Source organism: Pelobates fuscus, chromosome 1 (genome assembly GCF_036172605.1).
Source record: "Pelobates fuscus isolate aPelFus1 chromosome 1, aPelFus1.pri, whole genome shotgun sequence".
In the NCBI taxonomy this organism is placed as follows: Eukaryota; Metazoa; Chordata; class Amphibia; order Anura; family Pelobatidae; genus Pelobates; species Pelobates fuscus.
In genome coordinates this window covers 293,140,036-293,165,459 of record NC_086317.1, presented here as the reverse complement: position 1 = coordinate 293,165,459, position 25,424 = coordinate 293,140,036, and the positions used below count along the sequence as shown (strand labels likewise).

Below are 25,424 nucleotides of genomic sequence, written 5' to 3'. Positions count from 1 at the left end.
ATAGCCAGTAGCCTGTGTTTATTATACATTATCCCCCATAGTAATTTATCTTGGACCTAGGCAGCATGATGTCTTAGGCCGGCCCAGAGAGTGGGTGAGTGAGTGAGTGAATAATATAATATATATGTTCAGAAACATATTAATAATATATGTAAATTGGGTTCATGCAAAGAGAGTGAAAAGGTATTAAAGAAAAACACACTTATTGCATCAAATTTAAAAAGCCAAACTTTTAAAAGCTTTCTTTATCGGGATGAGGAATATATCGGTTGTAGACTGAGGATTTCCATCTGCCCAATCTATTAATAATATGCACTGGAGTGTCAGTGTTGAAGGAGACCGAAGCTGACCCTATTCTAAATGAAAGACCCGAGACATGGATACAACCCAATCATAGGAGTAGTGTTCTGATGTAGAAGATGAATTTAGCCGTAGTCAGAGGGATTCAGTGAGAGTAGTGGTGAAATGTGTGTGGCATGACTGAGTGTGGGTAAGTAAGAGTCAAGTATTTTAACTGGGCACTAGTTCTAGGTGGGATAGAGTGGTATAGCGGATGGATGAGTAGTTTGGTTCGTTTTAGAGGTTTGTAGAGAAAGTATATAGTGATCATGATTTTTAGCGATATCCAATATTTTTAAGGTGGTCTCGAACAAACATAAAATGCTATATAAAATTTGTGGGAATATCGAATAGTCGTGTACAGTAAATCAGAGAGGGCTCAGAATATCGAACCATCGATCGGTAACCTGGATGAAGTAGTGGGTCTATCTGTTTTATTAAATACGTGGTAATCTGCTTTTAATGGGATAGGACATTAGGAAAGGTGTGTGATTGGGATAAGTGGTTGTGGCTGTATTTACCTTATCCTGGGACCAACCTGGCTCCTAAGCTTGAGCCGCACATAGCTGGATCACTCCTGCCTCCACACGAGCCGCATGTGGCTTGATCTCCTCTTCTAACTTAGCCGCGTGCACTGACCGCAGTGATCGGTCACGTGGCCCGCCTGGCACTAGGAGCACGGCTCGAGTCACGAGCTCGCTCTTAAAGGGGCAGTGGGAGCCAAAAGTTGATTCAGGTCCCATTGGCCCACGTCATTCCAGCACCCCCACACACGAACGTTTTGGGGGCGTAGGCATGACGTGGGCCAATCACTGGTGTAACAGTAGTGTACATTAAAAAAAAAAACTAGAAATTTGACTGTGAAATAATAGCAGTCAGTTTCCTTCACACGTGCGCGTTTCAGAGCCTGCCAGGGCACAGGGTCACAACAGTGCAACTCATATCTGGTGTAACAGTAGTGTGCATTTAAAAAAAAAATACAGGGGGCTTGTTGTCACCTTTCAGGCACCCTTGGTGTTGTATGTGACTGGGTGGAGGAAGAGACCTTCAATGACATCAGTGAGGACAAGGAACGGGACATGGCTAGCTTGGTATCCAACCTTGTGCAAATAGGGAGTTTGCGGTTGTGCAAATGGACTGTTTGCAGTTGTTTGCGGTGCATTAAACGGGGAGTTTGGTCTGTCACTGTGAAGCGGGCGTAACCCTTACACTACCTGATTGATACAACTTCATACCTGATGTTTTAAAGCACGTTATTCCAAACAATTTAGGAATGTTAGGTGATTTATGCCATTTATGGATTAAAACCAGACTTTGCATCAACTATGTAATTTTCCATGGGAGTTTTGCCATGGATCCCCTTCCGGCATGCCACAGTCCAGGTGTTAGCCCCCTTGCAACAACTTTTCCATCACTATTGTGGCCAGAAAGAGTCCCTGTGGGTTTTAAAATTCGCCTGCCTATTGAAGTCTATGGCGGTTCGCCCGGTTCGCGAACATTTACGGAAGTTCGCGTTCGCCTTTCGCGAACGGAAAATTTTATGTTCGCGACATCACTACTTATTACTAAAAATGTGTGTAAGTGAGTTTTGCCTCTGTCCTTGGAGATAATTGGATTACTTCCCAGGGGAGTTTCCACCAGGTGGGAGACCTGCATAAAAGCCGGGCAGTTAGCCCCAGTAAACGAGATTCTGCTTGACCCTCAAAACGAAGTGTCGTCTCATTATTCGGGGGAATTGGATTGTATGCTGATTGCCAGGAGTGTAAACTGTTCGTATGTTTTTTTCCTGTTCGGCTGTTTCCAGTGTTCGTGTGTTTCCTGTTCGGGAGTTGGAGGATTTGTGTAGTTTGCAGTTCGGGAGATTGGTGCTTACAGTAGCTGCCTGTGCATCTGGAAAGGGGAATATCGCCTAAACGGTTTTTAACCTATTGTGTGCTAAACGGTCCATTACACACGGTTACAACAATGATCAAAGACATTGGGAACAGAAAAACTTAAAGACTGTTGGAGAACTTTTTACTAATTTAAGGAAGGAATGCTCTACAATGCCCACAGTTTAATGGAGAGGGTGTTATGAGCAAATGCAAATACTGTATTTCTCAAACTGTGTACTTTGTCTTTAGGAGATATTTAAGAGATATAAACAAGCTTCAAGGCTATGCTACAACTCTTTCATTACATGATATACTGCGGTAACCCTAAATAGATAAAGATGTTCATACTTTAAGATGCCATCTTTTCCTAAGTGAGGCAATTTCCCATGATGTGTGCACTCTTACATTTTAGTTATGGCCTTGTATCTTTGCCAAGTTAAGGGAGGTCCTAAAATTAATAAAGTATGTTCATATATGAACTACGGTAACCCTAAAATGAAGACACCTAAGGTATAAATATGTGTACCTTTTAAATGTTAACACAGAGAGGAGAGATTTGGAGACAGACGCTCCATCTTATAATGACAGAGAGGCTGACATGATGACCTGTTCAGGAGGGTATGCAATTCTATTAATGATTTTGCAAGCATATAGTTTAATCTTATAAACTCTGCTATAAGTTATTGTAATGGATTTTATATGTCTATATTTATATTTTTATTCAATAAAATATCTAAAAGACAAAACTTTATTGCTTCCAAGACAATCCTTATTTTATATTGTATTCTATATAATTATTTATATATTTTAAATAGAGGGTCCTTTGCTAACTATATAATATTACTGATTGGTGTTATCCAGTTGTTGATACCTCTGTTTAAATGTGTTCTTTCTGCAACTGTGCCCTTTATTAATTGACAACAGTATACATGTTCTTTTTATGATAATTGATAAAAATGATAAACAAATTATGATAATTTCTTTCCTTTGTAAATAAACTTTGTCCACAAAAAGTATCTAAAGAAATCTGGTTCTAGCCCATCTGATTTTATGCACTTTAGCACCCATAATTTCTCCAGACTGCATATAAATTGATATACACTACCCTACACTTACATTGACTGTCAATATAATAAAAAAGGCAAACATTGAGAGTTCCATTAAAGAGAAAGGGACCAGGCACACACACTATTACAAAGCACATACTTTAATTGAAGCAAGCCGCCATGACAACGTTTCGTCTCCCTGCAGCGACTCCACTGTTAGAGGCTGAAACATTGCGATGGCAGCTTGCTTCTATTAAAGCCTGTGCTTTATAATAGCTTGTGTGTCTGGACCCTTTCTCATGTATTAAATAATTGGTGGAGGCCAGCACTTCTTGGACACACAAATATATTACTTTAAGTGAAGTGAGTGCAGTCCCTCTTATATGTATTCAAAATTGACATTGACACATGCCGAACAAATAAGACAAATTTTGGATTGTATTTATGTATTTTATTTGGTCTTACATGGACTAAAGCACACACATGTTTAATCAAATTACAAATTTTTGCTGCCCACTAACTGTGTAAAATGAGGTTTTAAAATTAGATAATCTGGTAAATGATTAAAAGTTTTGTAAAAATGAGGCCTCACAAATCTCTTCATGTGGAATTTATTTACATATGCTGTCCAAAGAAGCAAACTTTTTCTTAACAGGAATATTTTTCTTCATATACCAGGCTGTTAGCAAATCATATACCAGGCTGTAGCAATGAAATATGAAGTGAGTGCAGTTGCTGTGACCATTTATGTCGCTGTACATTAGATAATAGTGAGAAGGATATTGATTGCATTATTATCATTTATATATTGTGTATATCTGTCAACTATATAATATACACAAACACACAAAGTCACATATGGTATTAGGCCAACTATATAATGTACACAAACACACAAAGACACATATGGTATTAGGCCAACTATATAATATACACAAACACACAAAGACACATATGGTATTAGGCCAACTATATAATATACACAAAGACACATATGGTATTAGGCCAACTATATAATATACACAAACACACAAATACACATATGGTATTAGGCCAACTATATAATATACACAAACACACAAAGACACATATGGTATAAGGCCAACTATATAATATACACAAACACACAAAGACACATATAGTATTAGGCCAACTATATAATATACACAAAGACACATATGGTATTAGGCCAACTATATAATATACACAAACACACAAAGACACATATGGTATTAGGCCAACTATATAATATACACAAACACACAAAGACACATATGGTATTAGGCCAACTATATAATATACACAAAGACACATATGGTATTAGGCCAACTATATAATATACACAAACACACAAAGACACATATGGTATTAGGCCAACTATATAATATACACAAACACACAAAGACACATATGGTATTAGGCCAACTATATAATATACACAAACACACAAAGACACATATGGTATTAGGCCAACTATATAATATACACAAAGACACATATAGTATTAGGCCAACTATATAATATACACAAACACACAAAGACACATATGGTATTAGGCCAACTACATAATATACACAAACACACAAAGACACATATGGTATTAGGCCAACTATATAATATACACAAAGACACATATGGTATTAGGCCAACTATATAATATACACAAACACACAAAGACACATATGGTATTAGGCCAACTACATAATATACACAAACACACAAAGACACATATGGTATTAGGCCAACTATGTAATGTACACAAACACACAAAGACACATATGGTATTAGGCCAACTATATAATATACACAAAGACACATATGGTATTAGGCCAACTATATAATATACACAAACACACAAAGACACATATGGTATTAGGCCAACTATATAATATACACAAACACACAAAGACACATATGGTATTTGGCCATATGTGTGTTTGTGTATATTATATAGTTGACAGATATACACAATATATAAATGATAATAATGCAATTAATATCCTTCTCACTATTATCTAATGTACAGTGACATAAACGTTCACAGCAACTGCACTCACTTCATATTTCATTGCTACATATCCAGTATTCTTGCAGCAATCTATTTGACAAACTATCAAAATACCTTCAGCAGTGTTTTAGACAAACACAACTGACTCTATTTAAATAGTTCTTAAAAATAATGAAATAACCAAAGATGAGTCATGTCACCTCTTCTCCCGAAGTCTTCACATGGTAGTTTGCTTAATAATTTGTAAGCTCTACTTAGCATCTTGACAATTTAAACAATGGGCACAGGGCTGATTTGGGAAAGACGTTACATTCCATTTAAAGTAATCACTGTTTCCAGTATTTCATAAAAAAAATCAAGGACTGCTCAATGTCTCTCTCCTGTCACCTAAACATACAGTGCAATATTTTGTGTTTCTATGGAAATTGATAGTGAGTTGAGTACTTAAAAATGTGGTAGTAGTTTTTACTAATGTCACGCAAAAGTAAATTATGGCGCCACATTACAGACTCGCTTCTTAAAATGTTATTATATCTTTAAGTATCAATTACAAGAAATGACATACAACATGTTAAAGAAACAAATGTAAAATACAATATATCACTACTGTGGTTAATAAAAAAAAAATGGAATCCCTTCTGTAGATGGATTTAAAAAAAAAACAAAAAACAATGTGTTACACTATTATTATTTTATTATTTGTATAGCGCCATCAAATTCCATAGCGTTGTACCACAGGCTTAAAAGGACAAGACCACTGCACCTAGACTAGTTCACTGAGATAAAGTGGTCTGGGTGACTTTAGAGTCCCTTTAATGCTAATATTAATATATCCCAGATAATACTGAAGTAAAACTTCCTCATGATGATGTTAGTGGTTGAGGGGTGCACATTTGGTCTAAAGGTGACCCCAGGGTTTTGTCAAATAATTTGTAGAAATTGTTTTTAACTCAAGCTATAGCCCTGCAATAGACTGTATTGTCCCTTGCACTTGGATTTAACCTTTAATCCACTAGTTGTGTATTCTGAGAACTGCAGAAGAAATGTATCCTTGCTGGAACATCCCAAAATAATAAACCATGTTTGGACACTCTTCACTCATATACCTTGGACACATTTACTTCCAAGGTCAGAACTCTCTATAAAGGTTTCTTGGGAACATGGCAGAGTTTAATAACTAGTGACTTCAAAGCAAATGACACAATTTAGACAAAAAATCCATTTTGAATACATTCTCAAAATAATTTAGAGTCCTACTTAGTTATTTCAACGTGCATATTCAAATTCACCACAATTCCCTATTTAGGGAATAAATCCTCCAGACTCAGTAAAATGGCCGCCACTTTCACTGTGCTAAAGAGAGATTGGGGCACACATAGAGGACTGGTCACAACTCTAACACAGTACTAAGAAGGGTTACAGCAAAGACTTTATTAGGCATAATTATTTATTTCTCTCAAGAAATCCAAGGAGGGTAAGTGAGTAGTTATTGCATGTTACACAATACGCGTCTGAAGATATAAAATTTAGACTATAAGCAAATATAATTATCACACGAGATTAAAACAGTTGATAGATTAAATCTTGACAGAGGCTAAATAAAAGATATATTTTTTTTTTTATAAAAGTCCATACCGATTCTGTAAAGTTGAATTAAAGACTTATCAACAAAAACACCTACATGTAAATAATAAGTAGATGGCTCTACGTGTACTAATGTGAGAATGTAGTGAGAGAGATATCCTACAGCACATTATTAATGTAGAGCCACGTCTCCATAAGAGAAATAATAGACAACTGTTAGCCAGGCAGGACTCTTTCAAATGGTTTAAAAGTATATGGGATAATTGGAGCTGTGTATTTTAAAGTTCCAAATACAGCTTGTGGTGATTACAAAAAAAGATATCACTGAAAGATGAAAGATGATCTCAAGGTTCTCTGCACATATGTTTTCTGGAGAATCCAACCATAAATCACTTACCCAACCCATGTGATTCTCAGAAAATAGACCACTGTACCAATGAGGAATATACTCGTTGTTTAATCAGGCCTAAGGGAAATGTACTAAGACAGCTCGAGGAAGACTGATATGAAAAAAGTGTGATAAAAATGTCCCTGGTAAACAGCGAGACTGTACAAAGATCTTTGGATAATTCTGGCATCCTTAAACTGCCATAAAAAAAAATGCAAAGACGTTTACTTATGGTTGGGGGTTTATGTTAGATATCCTGTTAGGGATGTTATTTTTTGGTTTTACGAGGGACTTTGTGTATTGCTATAACCAGCATGTTAATGACACCTCCAGTGCCCTGCTTGTGCCCTCCTTACCCTAGGCTCCTTTAAATCTAATTCGCCCTTAGACGTTTTTAGAGAGTGATAGTAAATTGCCACCACACGTGTAATATAATCAATAAATATTTAGAAGCCAGTTCCTATACACAGAGGCTATAGGAATTAAAATGTAACCCGAAAAAGCATTTTTACGATCATTATTTATATTCAAACCCTTATTTTATTAATATAATGCTACTTAACAAAATGTCTCCATTCAGGATAATTTGAGTATTTAAAAATGCTTAAATGAAATTGGTCTCTCTCTCTCTCTCTCTCTCTCTCTCTCTCTCTATATATATATATATATATATATATATATATATCTATATCTCTCCTCATCTCTCTTTTGAAACCAGTTGACTAGAAAACATCTCTACTGACCATCTGAGTGACAGCCACTAAAGTTGTTACTAGCCAGACCTTTTCTCTGGGTCTATCAATACCTATTGACACCTGAGCCTAGGTCTGCTCTGTATTATTACTCATTTGTGGAGCAGTGACACACACACAGACAACAACTCATGCAGCCCTCCACATTGAGACCCTGTCCAGGGTGCTGATTGTTCCCATATGCAACGTTGTCAGTGTCAGTTCTACCACCACTATAAATTGCCCTGTATGTTCAAGGTATACTTACATAATGACCCCCACAACAGTTAAATTAACCATGCCAAAACTTTCACATAAAACAAACATTGGTGCAGGAACACACAAAATTAAACACAAATTTACTAGTATTTGGAAAGCTAAACTGGTTCTAAATTCCCTCCAAAATAATGAAAGAAGTTAGGCCATGTGGCAGTAGAAATATTTTAAATATAAGTCCTCAAGAAAAAATTGTAAGCAATGTATCAATGGAACACAGTATGTATGTCCCTAGGTGCAACTGTCAATTAAACTATGGTTGACATGATACGTCCTCTGACAGCTTGATAGATATAACAGCATGGTATTTCCAGTATATATTTATATATCTTCTGGAAAGCGATTTCAGATGTCCCACCTGGAATATGTTGAAGCCACTCCCTCAACTTGGGAGTCACAGCCCCGAGTGCTCCTATTAAAATTGGGACTACAACTGCCTTCACTTTCCACATCCTTTCTAGTTCTTCTTTCACTCCTTGGTATTTCTCCACCTTCTCATGTTCCTTCTTCCTGATGTTATAGTCACTGGCTATTGCCACATCCACCACGACTGCAGTCTTCTGTTCCTTGTCTACCACCACGATGTCAGGTTGGTTGGCTAGCACTTGCTTGTCTGTCTGGATCTTGAAGTCCCACAGGATCTTAACCCTGCCATTCTCAACTACCCTTTGTCGTATCTCCCATCGGGACTTAGGCAGGTCCAATCCATATTCTGTGCAGATGTTTCGGTACACAATCCCAGCAACTTGGTTGTGTCTCTCTGTGTATGCTGTTCCTGCTAACATCTTGCATCCGGCTACTAGGTGCTGGACTGTCTCAGAGGCTTCTTTGCACAGTCTGCACCTTGGGTCTTGCCTGGTGTGGTAGACTCCAGTTTCTATTGATCTGGTGCTGAGTGCCTGTTCCTTTGCTGCTAGGATTAGTGCCTCAGTGCTGTCTTTCAGTCCTGCCTTTTCCAACCACTGGTAGGATTTTGTCATGTGAGCCACATCCAATATCTGCCGGTAGTACACCCCATGGAGAGGTTTATCTTGCCAAGGAACCTCCTCTTTTTCTGCATCCTTTGTGTGTGTGTATATATATGTAGCGGAACCCTATTGTGGCTGTCCTTCCTGTATTGTTGATTGCCGCCTGCTGCCTTTGGACTATGGCCCTGGGAGATTGGGCCCTTTTAAAAAACGTATTCGGCCCTAACAGAGTGCATGTCACTCATTCTGGCCCTTTAAACACAGTGGGGCCATTCGGTACTTGCCCTGTGTGAGCGGTGATAACCCAGAGCTATACCATGGAGCCTATTCATATAATGAAAGACTATGGGAAAGACTTTGGCTCCATGGCAATTAAACTGTATTTGTGTGGTCTGTGTGCCATTCACCTAATAATGTGCACTCAGACCTGAGCTATCTGGGGATATGTTACATGTATGTGTGTTATGGATAAAAAGTAACTTTCTGTATTTTAAAGTGTTTTATGTCTTTCTGTAACCATGTGGTTAATGGAGTCTGCTCCTAGCCCTGGATAATTGGATTACTTTCCTCTTTGTCTCCAGGATAGAGGCCTATGTAAAACCTGTCTAAACCGGTTTGCCATGCGGCTAGTAAGGGACAAACGATACTTTTAGTAACTTTTGAACCCCTGGTCGGATTCATGCCATTTTTTAATATGTTGTTCCCCTGAATGGATTGATTGTGGATATGTATTTTTATGTGAATGTGATGTATGGTTTTAGAGTTATGAAAGTTGTGTAAAAAGTATATTTTAACTGTATGTATAATGGGATTATGTGTCACACTAAGGGGAGGGGATGTGTGGGTTGCACCCATGATACTATTGGTTATTTTATGCCTCCCCCTGGGTGTGGCCTGTCTGTGTACAGTTGTAATAAAAGGCAGGCTGGATGTACCAGCCAGCAGTTCTGTTCCTGAAACTGTGTGTCGTCCAGTTATTGGGATTGCTGTGGGGATCTTGCTGTGTTATTTTGCCTGCTGGAAACTCTGCCTGTGGATTTACTATTGCCTTGTTCCTGATATATATATATATATATATATATATATATATATATTTGTGTGTATATATGTATATATGTATATACACAGAGCCTTGGAAAAGTATTCACCCCCTGGGCATTTTTCGCGTTTTGTTGCCTCACAACCTGGAATTAACATGGATTGTTTGAGGATTTGCATAATTTAATTTACAGAACATGCCCACAGCTTTGAAGATGTTTTTTTTATTTTTTATTTTGAAGCAAACAACAAATAGGACAAAATAACAAAAAAGGTCAATGTGCATAACTATTCACCCCCCTAAAGTCAATACATTGTAGAGCCACCTTTTGCGGCAATCACAGCTCCAAGTCGCTTTGGATAAGTCTCTATGAGCTTGCCACGTCTTACCACTGGGATTTTTGCCTATTCCTCCTTGCAAAACTGCCCCAGCTCATTCAAGTTGGATGGTTTGCACTTGTGAACAGCAATCTTTAAGTCTGACCACAGATCTTCTATTGGATTGAGGTCTGAGCTTTGACTAGGCCATTCCAACACATTTACATGTTTCCCCTTAAACCACTCAAATGTTGCTTTAGCAGTGTGTTTGGGGTTGTTGTCCTGTTGGAAGGTGAACCTCCGTCCTAGCCTCAAATCATGCACAGAGTGGTACAGGTTTTGCTCAAGAATATCCCTGTAATTAGCACCATCCACCATTCCCTCAACTCTGACCAGTTTCCCAGTCCAGGCTGCTGAAAAACATCCCCACAGCATGATGCTGCCACCACCATGTTTCACTGTGGAGATGGTGTTCTTCGGGTGATGTGATTTGTTGGGTTTGCGCCAGACATAGCGTTTTCTTTGATGGCCGAAAAGTAAAATTTTAGTCTCATCAGGCCAGAGCACCTTCCTCCATACATTTTGGGAGTCTCCCACATGCCTTTTTGCAAACTCAAAACGTGCCATTTTGTTTTTTGCTGAAAGTAATGGCTTTCTTCTGGCCACTCTGCCATAAAGCCCAAATCTATGGAGCGTATGGCCTATTGTCGTCCTATGTACAGATACGCCAGTCTCTGCTGTGGAACTCTGCAACTTCTTTAGGGTTACCTTAGGTCTCTGTGCTGCCTCTGATTAATGCCCTCCTTGCCCGGTCCGTGAGTTTTGGTGGGCGGCCGTTTCTTGGCAGGTTTGCTGTTGTGCCATGTTTTTTCCATTTGGTTATGATAGATTTGATGGTGCTCCTGTGGATCATCGAAGATTTGGATATTTTTTTATAACCTAACCCTGACTTCTCAACAACATTGTCTCTTCCTTGTTTGGAGAGTTTCTTGGTCTTCATGGCAGCGTTTGGTTAGTGGTGGCTCTTGCTTTGGTGTTGCAGCCTCTGGGGCCTTTCAAAAAAGGTGTGTATATGTAATGACAGATCATGTGACACTAGATTGCACTCAGGTGGACATCATTTCACTAATTATGTGACTTCTGAAGCTAATTGGTTGCACCAGAGCTTTTTTGGGGCTTCATAACCAAGGGGGTGAATACATACGCACATGCCAATTTTCTGTTTTCTATTTCTAAAAAATTGTTTTATGTATATATTTTTCTCATTTCACTTCTTTACCAACTTAGACTATTGTGTTCTGATCCATCACATAAAATTCAGATTAATAAAACATTGAACTTAAGGCTGTAATGTAACAAGATAGGTAAAAAGTCAAGGGTGGTGAATACTTTTGCACTATATATATATATTAGTAGAGATGGCAGTACTCACGGTCTCCATATAGGGACTGAAACGTTGATCCCATGTTTTAATCTTGCTAAATAAAGAATTTTATTGTAGACCGTGAGTACTGCCATCTCTACTACTATCTGGATATTAAAGTCCCAGCCTAAGCACCCGGCAAGTATTTATACATATAGCCTGAGTGCAAGGATTTCTCACATCATATATATGTATATATATGTGTGTGTGTGTGTATATATATATATATATATAAATGCAATCATTTGTATTGGTATATATTGAATTATATAGCCATGTTGTCTGTACATTCAGCTGTCTGTTTATCAGGTGCACCTATCTAGTACAGAAAAGGATCCATGATTGTCTTTAGAAAAAGCCCAATATCTTTCCAGCACAGATTCCGCCATGTGCTGGATTTTGTCCATGCTGATTTAATAACATATTTTTCAAAGCATCTTTTTCAGACAGAGGTTTTTCAACCTCCAATTTCAGCTCAGTGTAAAAGTGCCCTGTTGGATTTAGTTAAAAGACTCTGTGGGATATTAATCGAAATGTTGCCAACACTTTTCTGTCTAATTTTCAGCGAATTCTTGGTGAATTGCTGGCATAATTTATTAAATGTATTGGATTTTTTCATCTGTAAAATTTTTTGCACCCTTACTGTAATTTTTGAATCTATGCCATATTTTTACTGGAACAAGGGATTTATAAATAATCTATTGGGAAAAAAATGTGGAATTCTTCCAACGCTCTATACGTGGTGGTCTTCTGAAATGGAAATTTCTGTGAATACTGGAAGAATTTACTATATAGAAAACCTTCACTTGAATAAAAATGATGAAAAATAATAGGATGTAACCACTACTTTCAGAACAGTTTGATAGATAGCCCTCTCTATGAGCAAATTGAGTAGATTGAATCCATTGTTATGTTTGTGGAAACAACTTGAGATGATTCATGCTTTGTCTCATATTATATATTTAACAAAGTATTTGTGTATTTTCTCCAGGATATACCTAAAAACAAGATAAATCTAAAAGTATCCTTCCCTTATACATATATTTTATAAATTAATACATTAATAAATAAAATTGATATTTTATTAGAATGAAACACATTATCAAACTGCAGTTACCTGTCATTTGGACATTTGTTTAAAACAGACCAGTCAATCTGTGGATTTATAAGGATACCCCATGATAGAAACACTGAGGTGGGTGTCAAGGTGCCAATAACAAGCTGAATAGGTTTCTGCGTAGAGTTCTTTTCTATGTGAATAAAATAAAACAATTGAAAAAAAACAACACATTAGTATAGGAAATTCATATAACATAAAAATGTTACCTCTTGTTTTTGAAGAAGACACATTTTACCTCTGATGTGAGTAGTACCATACATTAATTAATTAATTGTAACAGAGACACGCTATAAAAGTCCCAAGTTTCTACGTATTTGCAGAACATACAGAACATAATCTTGTGTGTATTTTAAATTTGCCTTTAACCCCTTAAGGACACATGACGTGTGTGACACGTCATGATTCCCTTTTATTCCAGAAGTTTGGTCCTTAAGGGGTTAAGAAATATAGTGAGGGAGTGTGTATAGATATAGTTATGCAAAATATCATCTCCCGTAGACTTATCTGATTTTATTTACACACGTTTTTTTTAACTGCACATAATAATAAAAAATATTAAAATTATGGTCTACATCATAGACAAAAACTCAAAAACGTCAAACTGATAGATACATGTTAAATGTAACGTACAATGACTGACTGACAGATAAGTATGTATTTTTCTTAATGTGTTTCATCAGATTGTTACTGTATCAACATACTAGTTTATGTTTATTATTTATTGAGACAGTAAGTTTTTTTAACTCTCTTTTTCTCTTTTGGTTGTTTATATATTATTTGGTATTGCACATTTTATTTTGATCTATATATGTAGATGTGTAGAAAGATTGTAAAAAGGCAGAATCCACAAGATTATATGACACACCAAATGGTGGCAAAAAAAGAATAGAAGGGATTTTTTTTTGTGGTTTTCTTTTTTTTTTTGGTAAAGAAACTAAATAGAAATCTTTGACAAATGTAAACAAGTTCTTGCAGTATTGTCAAAATCAATTGTTTCTGATGACTTCTGGTGGTGAATACCATTTCGTATGTGTCAGACTAAGTTTGAACTGAGTTTGAAACTAAGCATGAAACTATACATTACCATATTTTGATAGTATTCTTTACTTACATCATTTACAAACTGTATCGTGGCCAAAATTCTCACAGTGCTACTTTAAATATTTTATTATTTTCAGTGTTTGCCAAAATATTTATTTCCCACTTTTTATACATTAATTTCTGTCATAGTTAAAATATACAAAAACATATGGAAACTTTTAAGTAAGCTATATAAATAAATAACTACAACACTTATTAGTGACACTTTGATACAATACGCTGAAACAGGGGAGATCTCTGTAAGTGAATATCCGGTACCATATTAATTGTCCCACTGCATGACGTATAATGCAATTTATCTCTTACACTGTAATGGACAATAGATTAAAAGTGTGTGTGTTCTCAACTTATATTGTACAAATACTAGAGTTATAAATTATATCTTATTTGAACAATAAGTCAGACCAGATCTGGAACTTGATATTTTAAAGGAGCACTCTAGTCATGTAGACCACTTCATCTCGATGAAGTGGTCTGGGTGCAACTGTAAGACATTACAGCTTTTTTTTTTTAGACACTGTAATATTTACATTGAAAGGTTAATACCACCTCCAGTGGGTGCCTTCCTGACAATCACTAGGGAAGCATCCTCTTCATGATAGCATTTTATTGGAGGACCATGGCAATTGAGCGCACATGCGTACCTCCAAGCAATGGATTAGGTGAGATTGCGGGTGATGTCAGCTTGAATGCTGACATCACCAGAGGCGGAGCTGGAGGCTGTAGTGCAAGAGTCCCTGCACCAAAGTCGGAACAAAGGGGGAGGACAGAGAGAACCTACATATTCTCTATATGACCAGCCTTATAGCCTCATCACCAACAATCCGCTCTCGGGTGTCCCCTCGAAAAAGAAGAACTGAATATCCCCCAGGAATCTATCCAAGAGAGTAGAATTAAAGGAATAAATGTCCGAAATGTTCTTGGGTAGAACAATGGCTTAATGATAGAGAACAAGTTGTCATTCATGGTACATTTTCAAGCTGGACAAAAGTGGAAATGAGTATTAAAAGCCATGTTTCAGTGGTTGCAGATGACACATATCTCTATATAGTAATACAATGGAAGCAGGATATTGCTTTGCTGCAGATGGATTTATAAAGATTGTGGGACTTCGGGGTAAAGAATGCACAATTAACTTACACCCCAAATGGTAGTGAATTAGGGATAACAACACACGAGAAGGATTTGGGAACTGGTATAGACAATAGAGATGTCGCGAACATAAAATTTTCCGTTCGCAAACGGCGAACGCGAAGTTCCGCAAATGTTCGCGAATGGGCGAACCGGGCGAACCGGGCAAACCGCCATAGACTTCAATAGGCAGGCGAATTTTAAAACCCACAGGGACTCTTTCTGGCCACAATAGTGATGGAAAAGTTGTTTCAAGGGGACTAACACCTGGACTGTGGCATGCCGGAGGGGGATCCATGGCAAAACTCCCATAGAAAATTACATAGTTGATGCAGAGTCTGGTTTTAATCCATGAAGGGCATAAATCACCTAACATTCCTAAATTGTTTGGAATAACGTGCTTTAAAACATCAGGTATGATGTTGTATCGTTCAGGTAGTGTAAAGGTTACGCCCGCTTCACAGTGACAGACCAAACTCCCCGTTTAACGCACCGCAAACAACCGCAAACAGTCCATTTGCACAACCGCAAACTCCCCATTTGCACAAGGTTGGATACCAAGCTAGCCATGTCCCGTTCCTTGTCCTCACTGATGTCATTGAAGGTCTCTTCCTCAACCCAGCCACGTACAACACCATGGGTCTCCGAAAGGTGACAACAAGCCCCCTGTATTTTTTTTTTTTAAATGTACACTACTGTTACACCAGATATGAGTTGCACTGGTGTGACACTGTGCCCTGGCAGGCCCTGAAACGCACACGTGTGAAGGAAACTGACTGCTATTATATTACAGTCAAAAACGTTTTTTTTTTTTTTAAATGCAAGCTATTGTGACACCAGATATGAGTGGTGGCACTGGGCAAGTGGGCACAGTATACGCTGTGAGCCTGACACACACACTGGCAGGCAGGCAACTGCAATTAGAATACACACACAAAAAAAAAGCAGACTGATGTTCTAGCCCTAAAAAGGGCTTTTTGTGGTGCTGTCCTTACAGCAGAGATCAGATGAGTCCTTCAGGACTGTAGTGGACACTGAATACACTAGCCTAGCTATCGATTTCCCTATTAAATCAGCAGCAGCTACACTGTCCCTCCTCTCACTAAGAATGCAGCTTCCGGGGGGCGGGGCCTAGCTGTCATGGAGGAAAGACGCACTTCGTGTGAGCTTAATAGCGGTCAGCAACTCGACAGAGTCTTACTTACCTCTGCGTGGCAAGTGTGGCCTGGTGCTCACCGGGCGGGATAGGCGGCCGATCTCCCAATCCTGGGATGCCCAGGAGCAGCTACTTCCCGGCAGGAGCTCCGTTACCCCCCCCTCGGACCGGTGGGGGTTATCCCGGTCCACCCCTGAGAGGCTGTCTGGAGCTAAAGGACGCACATAGCAGAGCCGCCCAGGCTGACATACTCATCTGCGACTCTTCTAATATGGCGGAAGCCGCGTGTCCTCCTGGTACAAGCAAAGCATGGCAGGATATTGAGTCTAAGCTGGACAGACTCTTTAATCAATTTTGGAAGCAAATAACAAGCAGGAAGCCCCAACAAGCTCCACCACAGCCCCAACAAGCTCCACCACAGCTAAGCGAAGCAGTCCACATTAAAATCCACCAACGCAAAAGGCGTCGAAGACAGGACCGGAGGCACAAACAGAAATGCAGAGCCTGCCCCAAGCACTCGCCTCCACCTTAAGCCACCACAATCCCGCACCGGACGTGAGGCACCACCGGGACAGATCCGACCACCCGACAAAACAAGCTTCCACCACCTCAAGCCGCGAACCCGGCACTCAGCCAGAGACTTGCCTTTGTTGTTCCAGGTATCAGGGACTCCCAGGGTCTGCACCTGGCGCCCAGAAGGGATCGGATGAGCACAAGCAGTAAACAGCAACCTGCCAAGCATGACCCACTATAGTTGATCCTCCACACCATACCTTTGATCACATGAACTGCTCTCTGCACATTAACTAATCGTAAAGTAGCAAGCGTTTAAACATTTCATTATTTCACCTCCTAAAGAGTTTATTGTCGTAGTTCCTTACATGCCTTTACCTTAACCATCATGTATTATGTTATTCACTAGTCTCATCTCATGGGGCGACTCACACTTGATTTATAACTAGTGGTGGAGCTGCTGATATAAATACACAGTTGATAACGTGCAAGCTACACCCTAAACGTGACAGCCATCTTTCACAACAATGTACTGCTATATACTCATACCCTCAGTGCAACTAGCCATGATATACGCACGTTCAGCCTAGCATGCTCAAATATAACACACTTCTGTCTAAAAAAAAAATAAGAAAAAAAAAAAAAAATGCAGCTTCCGAATGAATCTAAAATGGATGCTGTCCAGGAGGTGGGAGGTTCTAGGAGGGAGGGTCTGCTGCTGATTGGCTGGAATGTGTCTGCTGACTGTGAGGTACAGGGTCAAAGTTTACTCAATGACGATGAATAGGGGGCGGACCGAACATTGCATATGTTCGCCGTCCGTGGCGAACGCGAACAAGCTATGTTCGCCAGGAACTATTCGCCTGCGAACCGTTCGGGACATCTCTATTAGACAACAAATAAGCAAGCGATATGCAATGTCAATCTGCAGTTGCCATTTTGGCCACCTGTTCTAAAGAAGGATATCATGGCACTAGAAAAAATGCAGAGACGAGCTACAAAATTGATAAAAGGATAGGAGCATTTTAGTTACGAAGCAAGGTTAAAAAATTTAAATCTCTTTAGTTTTGAAAAACGGCACCTCAGAGGGGATATGATAACATTATACAAAGTATATTCAGGGCCAGTAGAAACCATTGTCTGGAAATCTATTTATAAACAGGACTATACATAGGACACAAGGTCACACTTCTAGGCTGGAAGAAAGGAGATTTAGTCTAAGGCAAAGAAAAGTGTTTTTTTTACATTAAGAGCAATAAGGATGTGGAATTCTCTACCTGAAGAGGTGGTTTTATCAGAGTCCATACAAATGTTTAAACAGCAATTTAATACATACTTGTAAAAACATAATATACAGGGATATAATTTATAATTAGTGGGGTAATAGCTTCTTGATCCAAGGAGATATCAGACTGCCATTTTGTGGTCAAGTAGGTATGAAATGTGCAAAATGAAATATGAGGAAGGCTGAACTTGAAGGATGCAAGTAACGTTTGAGCTATGTAACTAAGTAACTATGTAAGAAAGGTACAATTAAAAGAGGGGGGAAGAAGTCCAGACATCCTATAGTCCTGAAGTAACAATTGTTATTTTTGAGACTATAGGCTTCCTATAAGGGGGCACTGTTGAGAGTAGTCTTGATTTTCTTCTGGACATTCTCAGGTTTGATTATATGACAGGAAAAAAGGGCATTTCTGTCTCACTCTTTTGACTGTTATCTTCTCTGTATCTCAAAATCAATAGAAAATACACTCACATTAATAGCTAAGGTTCAATTTCACATAGTTCAACATTACCTTTGCAGGACTTCTTATTTTCATTTGGTTTTACAGATATCAAATATCTTGGTTCAGCATCTAAAAACAAAAGCAAAAAGTATTAAATAACTGATTACAAACCTAAATAAATTGCTAAACTATTGCAAATATATGAGCCACATGAGAAACATAGTTGATACCCTGTTGAAATATTATATGAAGTCATCTAGCTAATTCTTGCATATCACTTCTAGTGGTAAGATCCCTAGTCTGATAAGAGCCTGAATATCAAAAGAGCAAAACGTCCACCCAATTGTGATTGCGAACTGTAATTACTATACAGGATTATTTATTAAAGTGAGAATTTAAAGTGAATTCAAACTGAATTTCAATTTAAGGACGATTAGTCAACCTGTAAGCATAACTGATATGCAGAAGATTGCCAGGTTGGCTATTTTGATGTTTAAGTTTAAAATTCACTTTGAGTTCTCAAATTAGTGAAAAACTCTCAAGATGTACTAAGTCCCGTATGAGCAGAAATAGGAAACATTTATGCTGTAAATACTACTCTTGCACTAGGCAGGAGTAGGACATGGAAAGTTCACTAAATCATTTAGATCTTCGTTAAACTGAAAAATCATAAAAATGTGCAAAAAAACATTAGAATTCAACTCACAATAGCTCATGAGAGCATAGCCCAGAAAACAGTACAGTACATGGGCGTCCGCAGGGAGGGGGACAATCCACCCCCACCCCCCCCCCCCCCTGGATTTTTCAGCTTGTTCTGCTATTTTTCGTGTGAATGAACTGCAATACCGTAGGTGGCGCTGTGTATGGAGAGAGACAGGGATAGGAAGCTGCATATATCCCTGCTTCTCTCTGCTGAGCAGGAAGGGTCTGCAAGGAGCAAGGGCAGCAAGGAGCAGGAAGGGTCTGCAAGGAGCAGGGGCAGCAAGCAGCAGGAAGGGTCTGCAAGGAGCAGGGGCAGCAAGGAACAGGAAGGGTATGCAAGGAGCAGGGGCAGCAAGGGGCAGGAATGGTCTGCAAAGAGCAGAAAGGGCCAGAAGGAGCACAAAGGTAAAGGAGCAGAAATAATCAGAAGGAGCACAAAGGTAAAGTAGAAGAAGGAGCAGAAAGGGTCTGCAAGGAGCAGAAAGGAATCAGAATGAGAAAGGAGCAGAAGGGCGCAAAATAAGCAGAAAGGAGCAGAAAGGTAAAGGAGCAGAAGGAGCCAAGGATAGAAGACCGTGTCAAAAGAAAAAGAAGACTGTGAAATGAAGGAGAAGAAAAGGAGATAAAGTGAACCCTCCACTTTATTCTGGACACCACATCATTTGGTACCTGGGCCTGGCAGGGAAACTCTGGACCTTCTCATCTCCCCAGGTAAAAAAAAAATATCAGTGTTAATGTGTTCACTTTTATTTACTGAGTGTCAGGAAGCACAGAGTGCCGCTGGGTAGGGGTGTTGCTGATTGGCTAGAGCGGTCAGCTGGCACTCTAAGCCAATCAGTAGCTCCCCATAAAAAAGTAAAAAACAATGAACCGGGAACTAGCGATTGGCTTACAGCGTCAACTGTCAACTCTAGCCAATCAGCGGCACCCATGCCTGACATCAACTCCGTTTCAGATGCAGAATACCACTGAGCGACCTGGAGCTGGAGGAAGCCTTTGGGGTTAAACCATTTGAGAGCGGTTTAACCCCTTAAAGGAAAGAGAGTACCCAGGGGCTTCCTGGCATCATAGCATTTTCATTTAGATGAAGTTGTTATGGTGACCAGAATGTTCCTTTAATTTGCTTAAAGGAACATATAGTGTCAGGAATACAAACATGTATTCCTGACACCATAGTTGTGAAAACGCTATTCACCCTGGCTTTATGTGATAATGACTATGCTCCTCCCCTTCATGACACTTTCAAAAAGGGGCCAAGCATGGATGTCATTACAATTATGCCTCCCCTCCCCCCCCCCTATAAAAATTCCTGTGGATGCCCATGGTACAGTACAGTGAAAATATTATCTCAAATTAAATCTTATCAGATGAAATAGTTCTCTTGCATGCAAGTAGAATTAGAACTTTACATCAAGTGAAATGTGATTGGATAAAATAATTCTCATATGCAAATGTAGGTGTTTCACACTGGCAATGAGTTTAAAGGGGAAATGTAACTTCCAAGAATACCTATTGTATTTGTGTATGCTTATTTCATGATTTATTTGAGGTTGCTAAGAAGGTTTTCCAGTAAAATGTAATGCATAGTTTTTAACTGTTAATCACTGATAAGTGGTGATTATACACTAAACTTATATTTGGAGCAATTAGAAAGTCAACATGACAGATCTTGAGATAAAAAAAACAACAACAACAACAAAACAATCAAAAAACAACTAAATGATGTTACAACTACAGCTTGGATTTTCTTTCCTAAATTTTGCTATTTGGTTTTCAAATTGCTGTTTAGGGAATACATTTCATGTATTTTAACTTAGTTTTAATAAATTGGAATCAGCAGCCATGACTGAAATAGCTGCAATATAGTGTGAGAAAGGGCAGAAACACAACCAACTAGCTATTTTACGAATACAATGAGTCCTACGCCAAAACTTTGCAACTAATTGCAATTTAACCCCTTAAGGACCAAACTTCTGGAATAAAAGGGAATCATGACATGTAACACATGTCATGTGTCCTTAAGGGGTTAAAAAGTGTGTGGGAAATGAATCTTTAATTCCCATTTTAACACGTGTGTGTGTCACCTTGTGTGTCTGTAACAAGGCCAAACATTCAGGGGTATGTACATTTTTGATCAGGGCCATTTGGGTGATTTCTGTTATGATTACGATTTAAAAAGATGCCAAACAAACATGTGATAATAAATGGCTTCATATAATCACTATCCTTCAATAAAAAACATTTGCATGATCAGTCATATTTTCAAAATCAATGCCAATATTTCACAATTTCTGCCAGGGTATGCAAACTTTTGAGTACAACTATATGCCAATTTCAGGCAACGCCTGCAAGATGTATCAATCTTTTCATCACTGTTCTGTTTCACTTCTCTTTTTTTTTTGCCTCTCTAAATTTGGGAGTAATTCTGTGAAATGATGTGTTCTGTTCTGTTCTAAAACGTGGTCTAAAGTACTAAAAGTGGAGCAATCACCGTGGAAACCAATGGAAACAGCAGGCACATTCCATAGAAAACTCCTCTCTTTTTATATGTTTGCACTGCTATTTAGAAGAGAACACTTTGACAAATCTTCCCCAATGCTAAATCGCCCACAATGACTCTGAATTGCCCCTTGATTTGTCAGATTGAAACAAATATTCACTGCTTTACTTTGATAAATAGCAGCACATGTAGTTTCTACTCTGAAATGATGCAGTATTGATCAAAGCTGCTTTCTGAAACAACGAGTTCATAACCTTGAAAACCAAATCTCAAACATAAATACACACATTTTCTGTTTTAGGAATACTGCTAATGAGCAATGTTCACAAATGCCAAAATTATTTAGCATTATACACAAACAGTGAAATACTATGTTTGTTCTGAGTCTAATCTTTTAATTTTGTACATCGGGGATTTCCTTATGACATTTTTGGCAGGTCGATACATAATAAGTGAGGAGCAACAACGTTTGAAACCTTATCATTTGTGAATCATTTTTCATGTACTCCCACCATAAAAATACAGCATTTCTTTCCCACAAATATGTCTTGAATATAAAATGAATGTATATTTATTTTATTTGTGGTACACCATATAAGAGTTTTATTTTCTTTAATTTTGTTCTGGTTCCTATGGGTTTTTAGGACATTGAATAAACATAAAAAAGTATTATTTACCTGGCTTGGCTAACAGTTTTCGTACTGAACATGCTGGAGATTTTTTACATCTTACAGTGAAACTGCCTATCCCTTTACTTAATGTGACTGCATATGTTGCAGAAAAATTTAAGGACTACAGTGGAGTTTATTGGATGGAGGATTTGTTAGAACAGTTAGAACTGTATGTCAGTTTTTCAACTGTAAGGTACTTTATAAAGCAATAGAAAGCAATAAAGGAAAACAAAGGCTGTGGAACATTGCAACCGTGGGACATGGGTAGAGAACCCCTAATTAAGGACAAATTATCCACGTGAGAGAAATAAAGTATAAGGGCATATTACCAGTTTTAGTACGAGTGTACTTATCACAGTGTCTATAGAATGGAGAAACAAACTTGTTGTTGTTGCGACCTTCTGTTATCCCAGACCTTGGCTAGTTCTTGTCTTTTGGCTATTTTCCGATGCTGTTTTTCTGTATCCACAATAAGTCTGATCAATTCTAAGGACTAAGGTTCTGCATGTTGGCTTTAATGTTTTTGTGGTATTGTAGTAAAAATCTTCTCTGTCTTCAAAAGCACATACTTAAGCGAACAGATGTTCTTTAGAAAAGTACTCTAAGTCAACGTGGAGCACAAAAATGACTGATTGTCACCTGGAGCACTGAATCTGATTAACAACCACAGTTATAGTTCCTAAAATTCAATAATTAGTTAATAAAAATAGATAATGTTATTGCTGTTGTATTGTATATAATATTTGTCCATTGTGTGCCCCTTCATTATGTACCACATTTTCAAAGTGTTCCGCGACTTCCTAAACGTTAAGCACCCCTATGCTAAGTAATACATACTGGATTATATTGTATACAGACACAAGTGTAAACAAAAAAGTGTACATTTTTGGGGGATGTCAGAATTTTGACTATAAGGTTTGACCCCATTTAATTTATATAAATAGATTTGGGAAAACAAATTCGATAAACCAAAAGGATGCAAAAATGGGCCAACGAGTGTACTGTAAATATATACATAATATAAATATTTGGTTCACAGATCAAGTGAGAAAAAGTAACCAATAGAGTAAAAAAGAGGATGAGTAAAAAAAGATATGATTATACTATATCGGGTGATTATACAAATTCCTGAACTCCCAGACAAAATGTAGCCAAATCATAAACCAAACAAATTCATAGGAGAAAAGATAATTGATGGGAAGGGGACAGGAGCATAAATATATATATATATATATATATATATATATATATATATATATATATATATATATATATGATGGGAAGGGGACAGGAGCATAAAAAATATATATATATATATATATATTTATGCTCCTGTCCCCTTCCCATCAATTATCTTTTCTCCTATGAATTTGTTTGGTTTATGATTTGGCTACATTTTGTCTGGGAGTTCAGGAATTTGTATAATCACCCGATTGGCCCAAATTCGGATGAATTGCATTTCATAGGAAACAAATCTCCAAGTCTAGTACAAAGTGTAGATTTTATTGGTAGGCAAATTGTACTTATTACCAGGTTTATAATCATTTTTTTTTTGAGCGCAGCATTCAACTTTAACCTAAATATATAGTATTTTTTTTTTCTAAATTACACATTATGCTTTTAAGCTTCCTCATCACTGGCGAGTGAGAAAAAGACTGTCCTGCACTGTAGGCCCTACAGCAAGAGATCAATTGTTGTTTATACATTTGGCAACCATTAGTAAGCTAGCTGAATAAACATATCAAAAGGCTGTAACAGCTTGGAGTAGAGAGGAATTGCATAAACATAACCAGCCCAGATCTTAGCTTAAACCTTCACAGAAATACACATTTAATATGAGTGCAGTTTGAAAAAGATCAGTAATGGAAATTTAGATGGGATATAATGAAAGCCTGGGCTGCAGATTATTTTCCCTGTTACAAGTTTACAACCAAAACCATTTGCTTAACAATCTTTTCTTCCAGGAACATGATTATCTTCTTACTTTGCATTATAAGTTTAATGAGAAAATGATTTTGTGTGTGGAGTCTGGGTGTTTTCTATTGTACCCTTTGTTGTTACAAGAACAATATTTAATCAATGTAAGTCTAAGATCACCAATGGGCACAATGATATCAGGGCAGTGACGTGTCAGGGAAGACAGGTGAGTCATGAGTGAAAAAAAATCTCTAGCACTGAGTCTACCAACGATCTCAGCCTCCCCGCAATGGACATAGCTCGAGCCTGTTAAAATAGTAAGAGATGCGCACTGTATGCCGTTCAAAACATTGCGTAGATGGGAGGCTGAGCTCGTCATCCCCTCTCTGTACTGTTTGAGGCACTGAACTCAGAAGGTCATTGGACATGTGGAAAAGCATCATTGGTTCAAGCCATCCAATACAAATGCTGCCGTCCAATAAAAATGCTGAAACAATATTAACAATCGGACAAAATTTGGTTCGGACTAAACAAAAAGTTTTGTTCGCCCAAATGTTTTCAGACAAAACAAACATTTTTCCAGCACCCAAGTCTACTAAGCTAGTGCCTCACCGGCCACGGACCTCACTGTACATCCCTGTGACTGGTGTAATGATTGAATAAAAACCCAGCAAACTTTTATGCGTGGCTTCCAAATTCCTATATATTACCAATTCAACCCTTCTGCAATGTTTGCCTTTCTTATCTAATATATAATTTTTTGGAGAGTCTGCAGATCTGAAATTTAAATCCTGTCTTCCTTTCATCATGCTAGATTTACTGAGTGCAATATGTAATATGCCTACTTGGAGAAATGGTTGCAATTTACTTAAAATCATTTCTTATCTGTTGAC

General features: G+C 38.0%; 1 protein-coding gene across 1 annotated transcript in view; it reads right to left on the bottom strand.

Annotated features, from left to right (window-relative positions):
- Positions 1-25,424, bottom strand: part of ABI3BP (ABI family member 3 binding protein) — a 416,270-nt gene that overhangs the window by 268,600 nt on the left and 122,246 nt on the right. Inside the window, exons 3-4 of the mRNA XM_063457646.1 lie at positions 18,811-18,870; positions 13,111-13,243 (exon numbers count right to left, since the gene is read on the bottom strand). Coding sequence (XP_063313716.1) covers positions 13,111-13,243; positions 18,811-18,870 — 193 coding nt within the window. The remainder of the gene's footprint in view (positions 1-13,110; positions 13,244-18,810; positions 18,871-25,424) is intronic.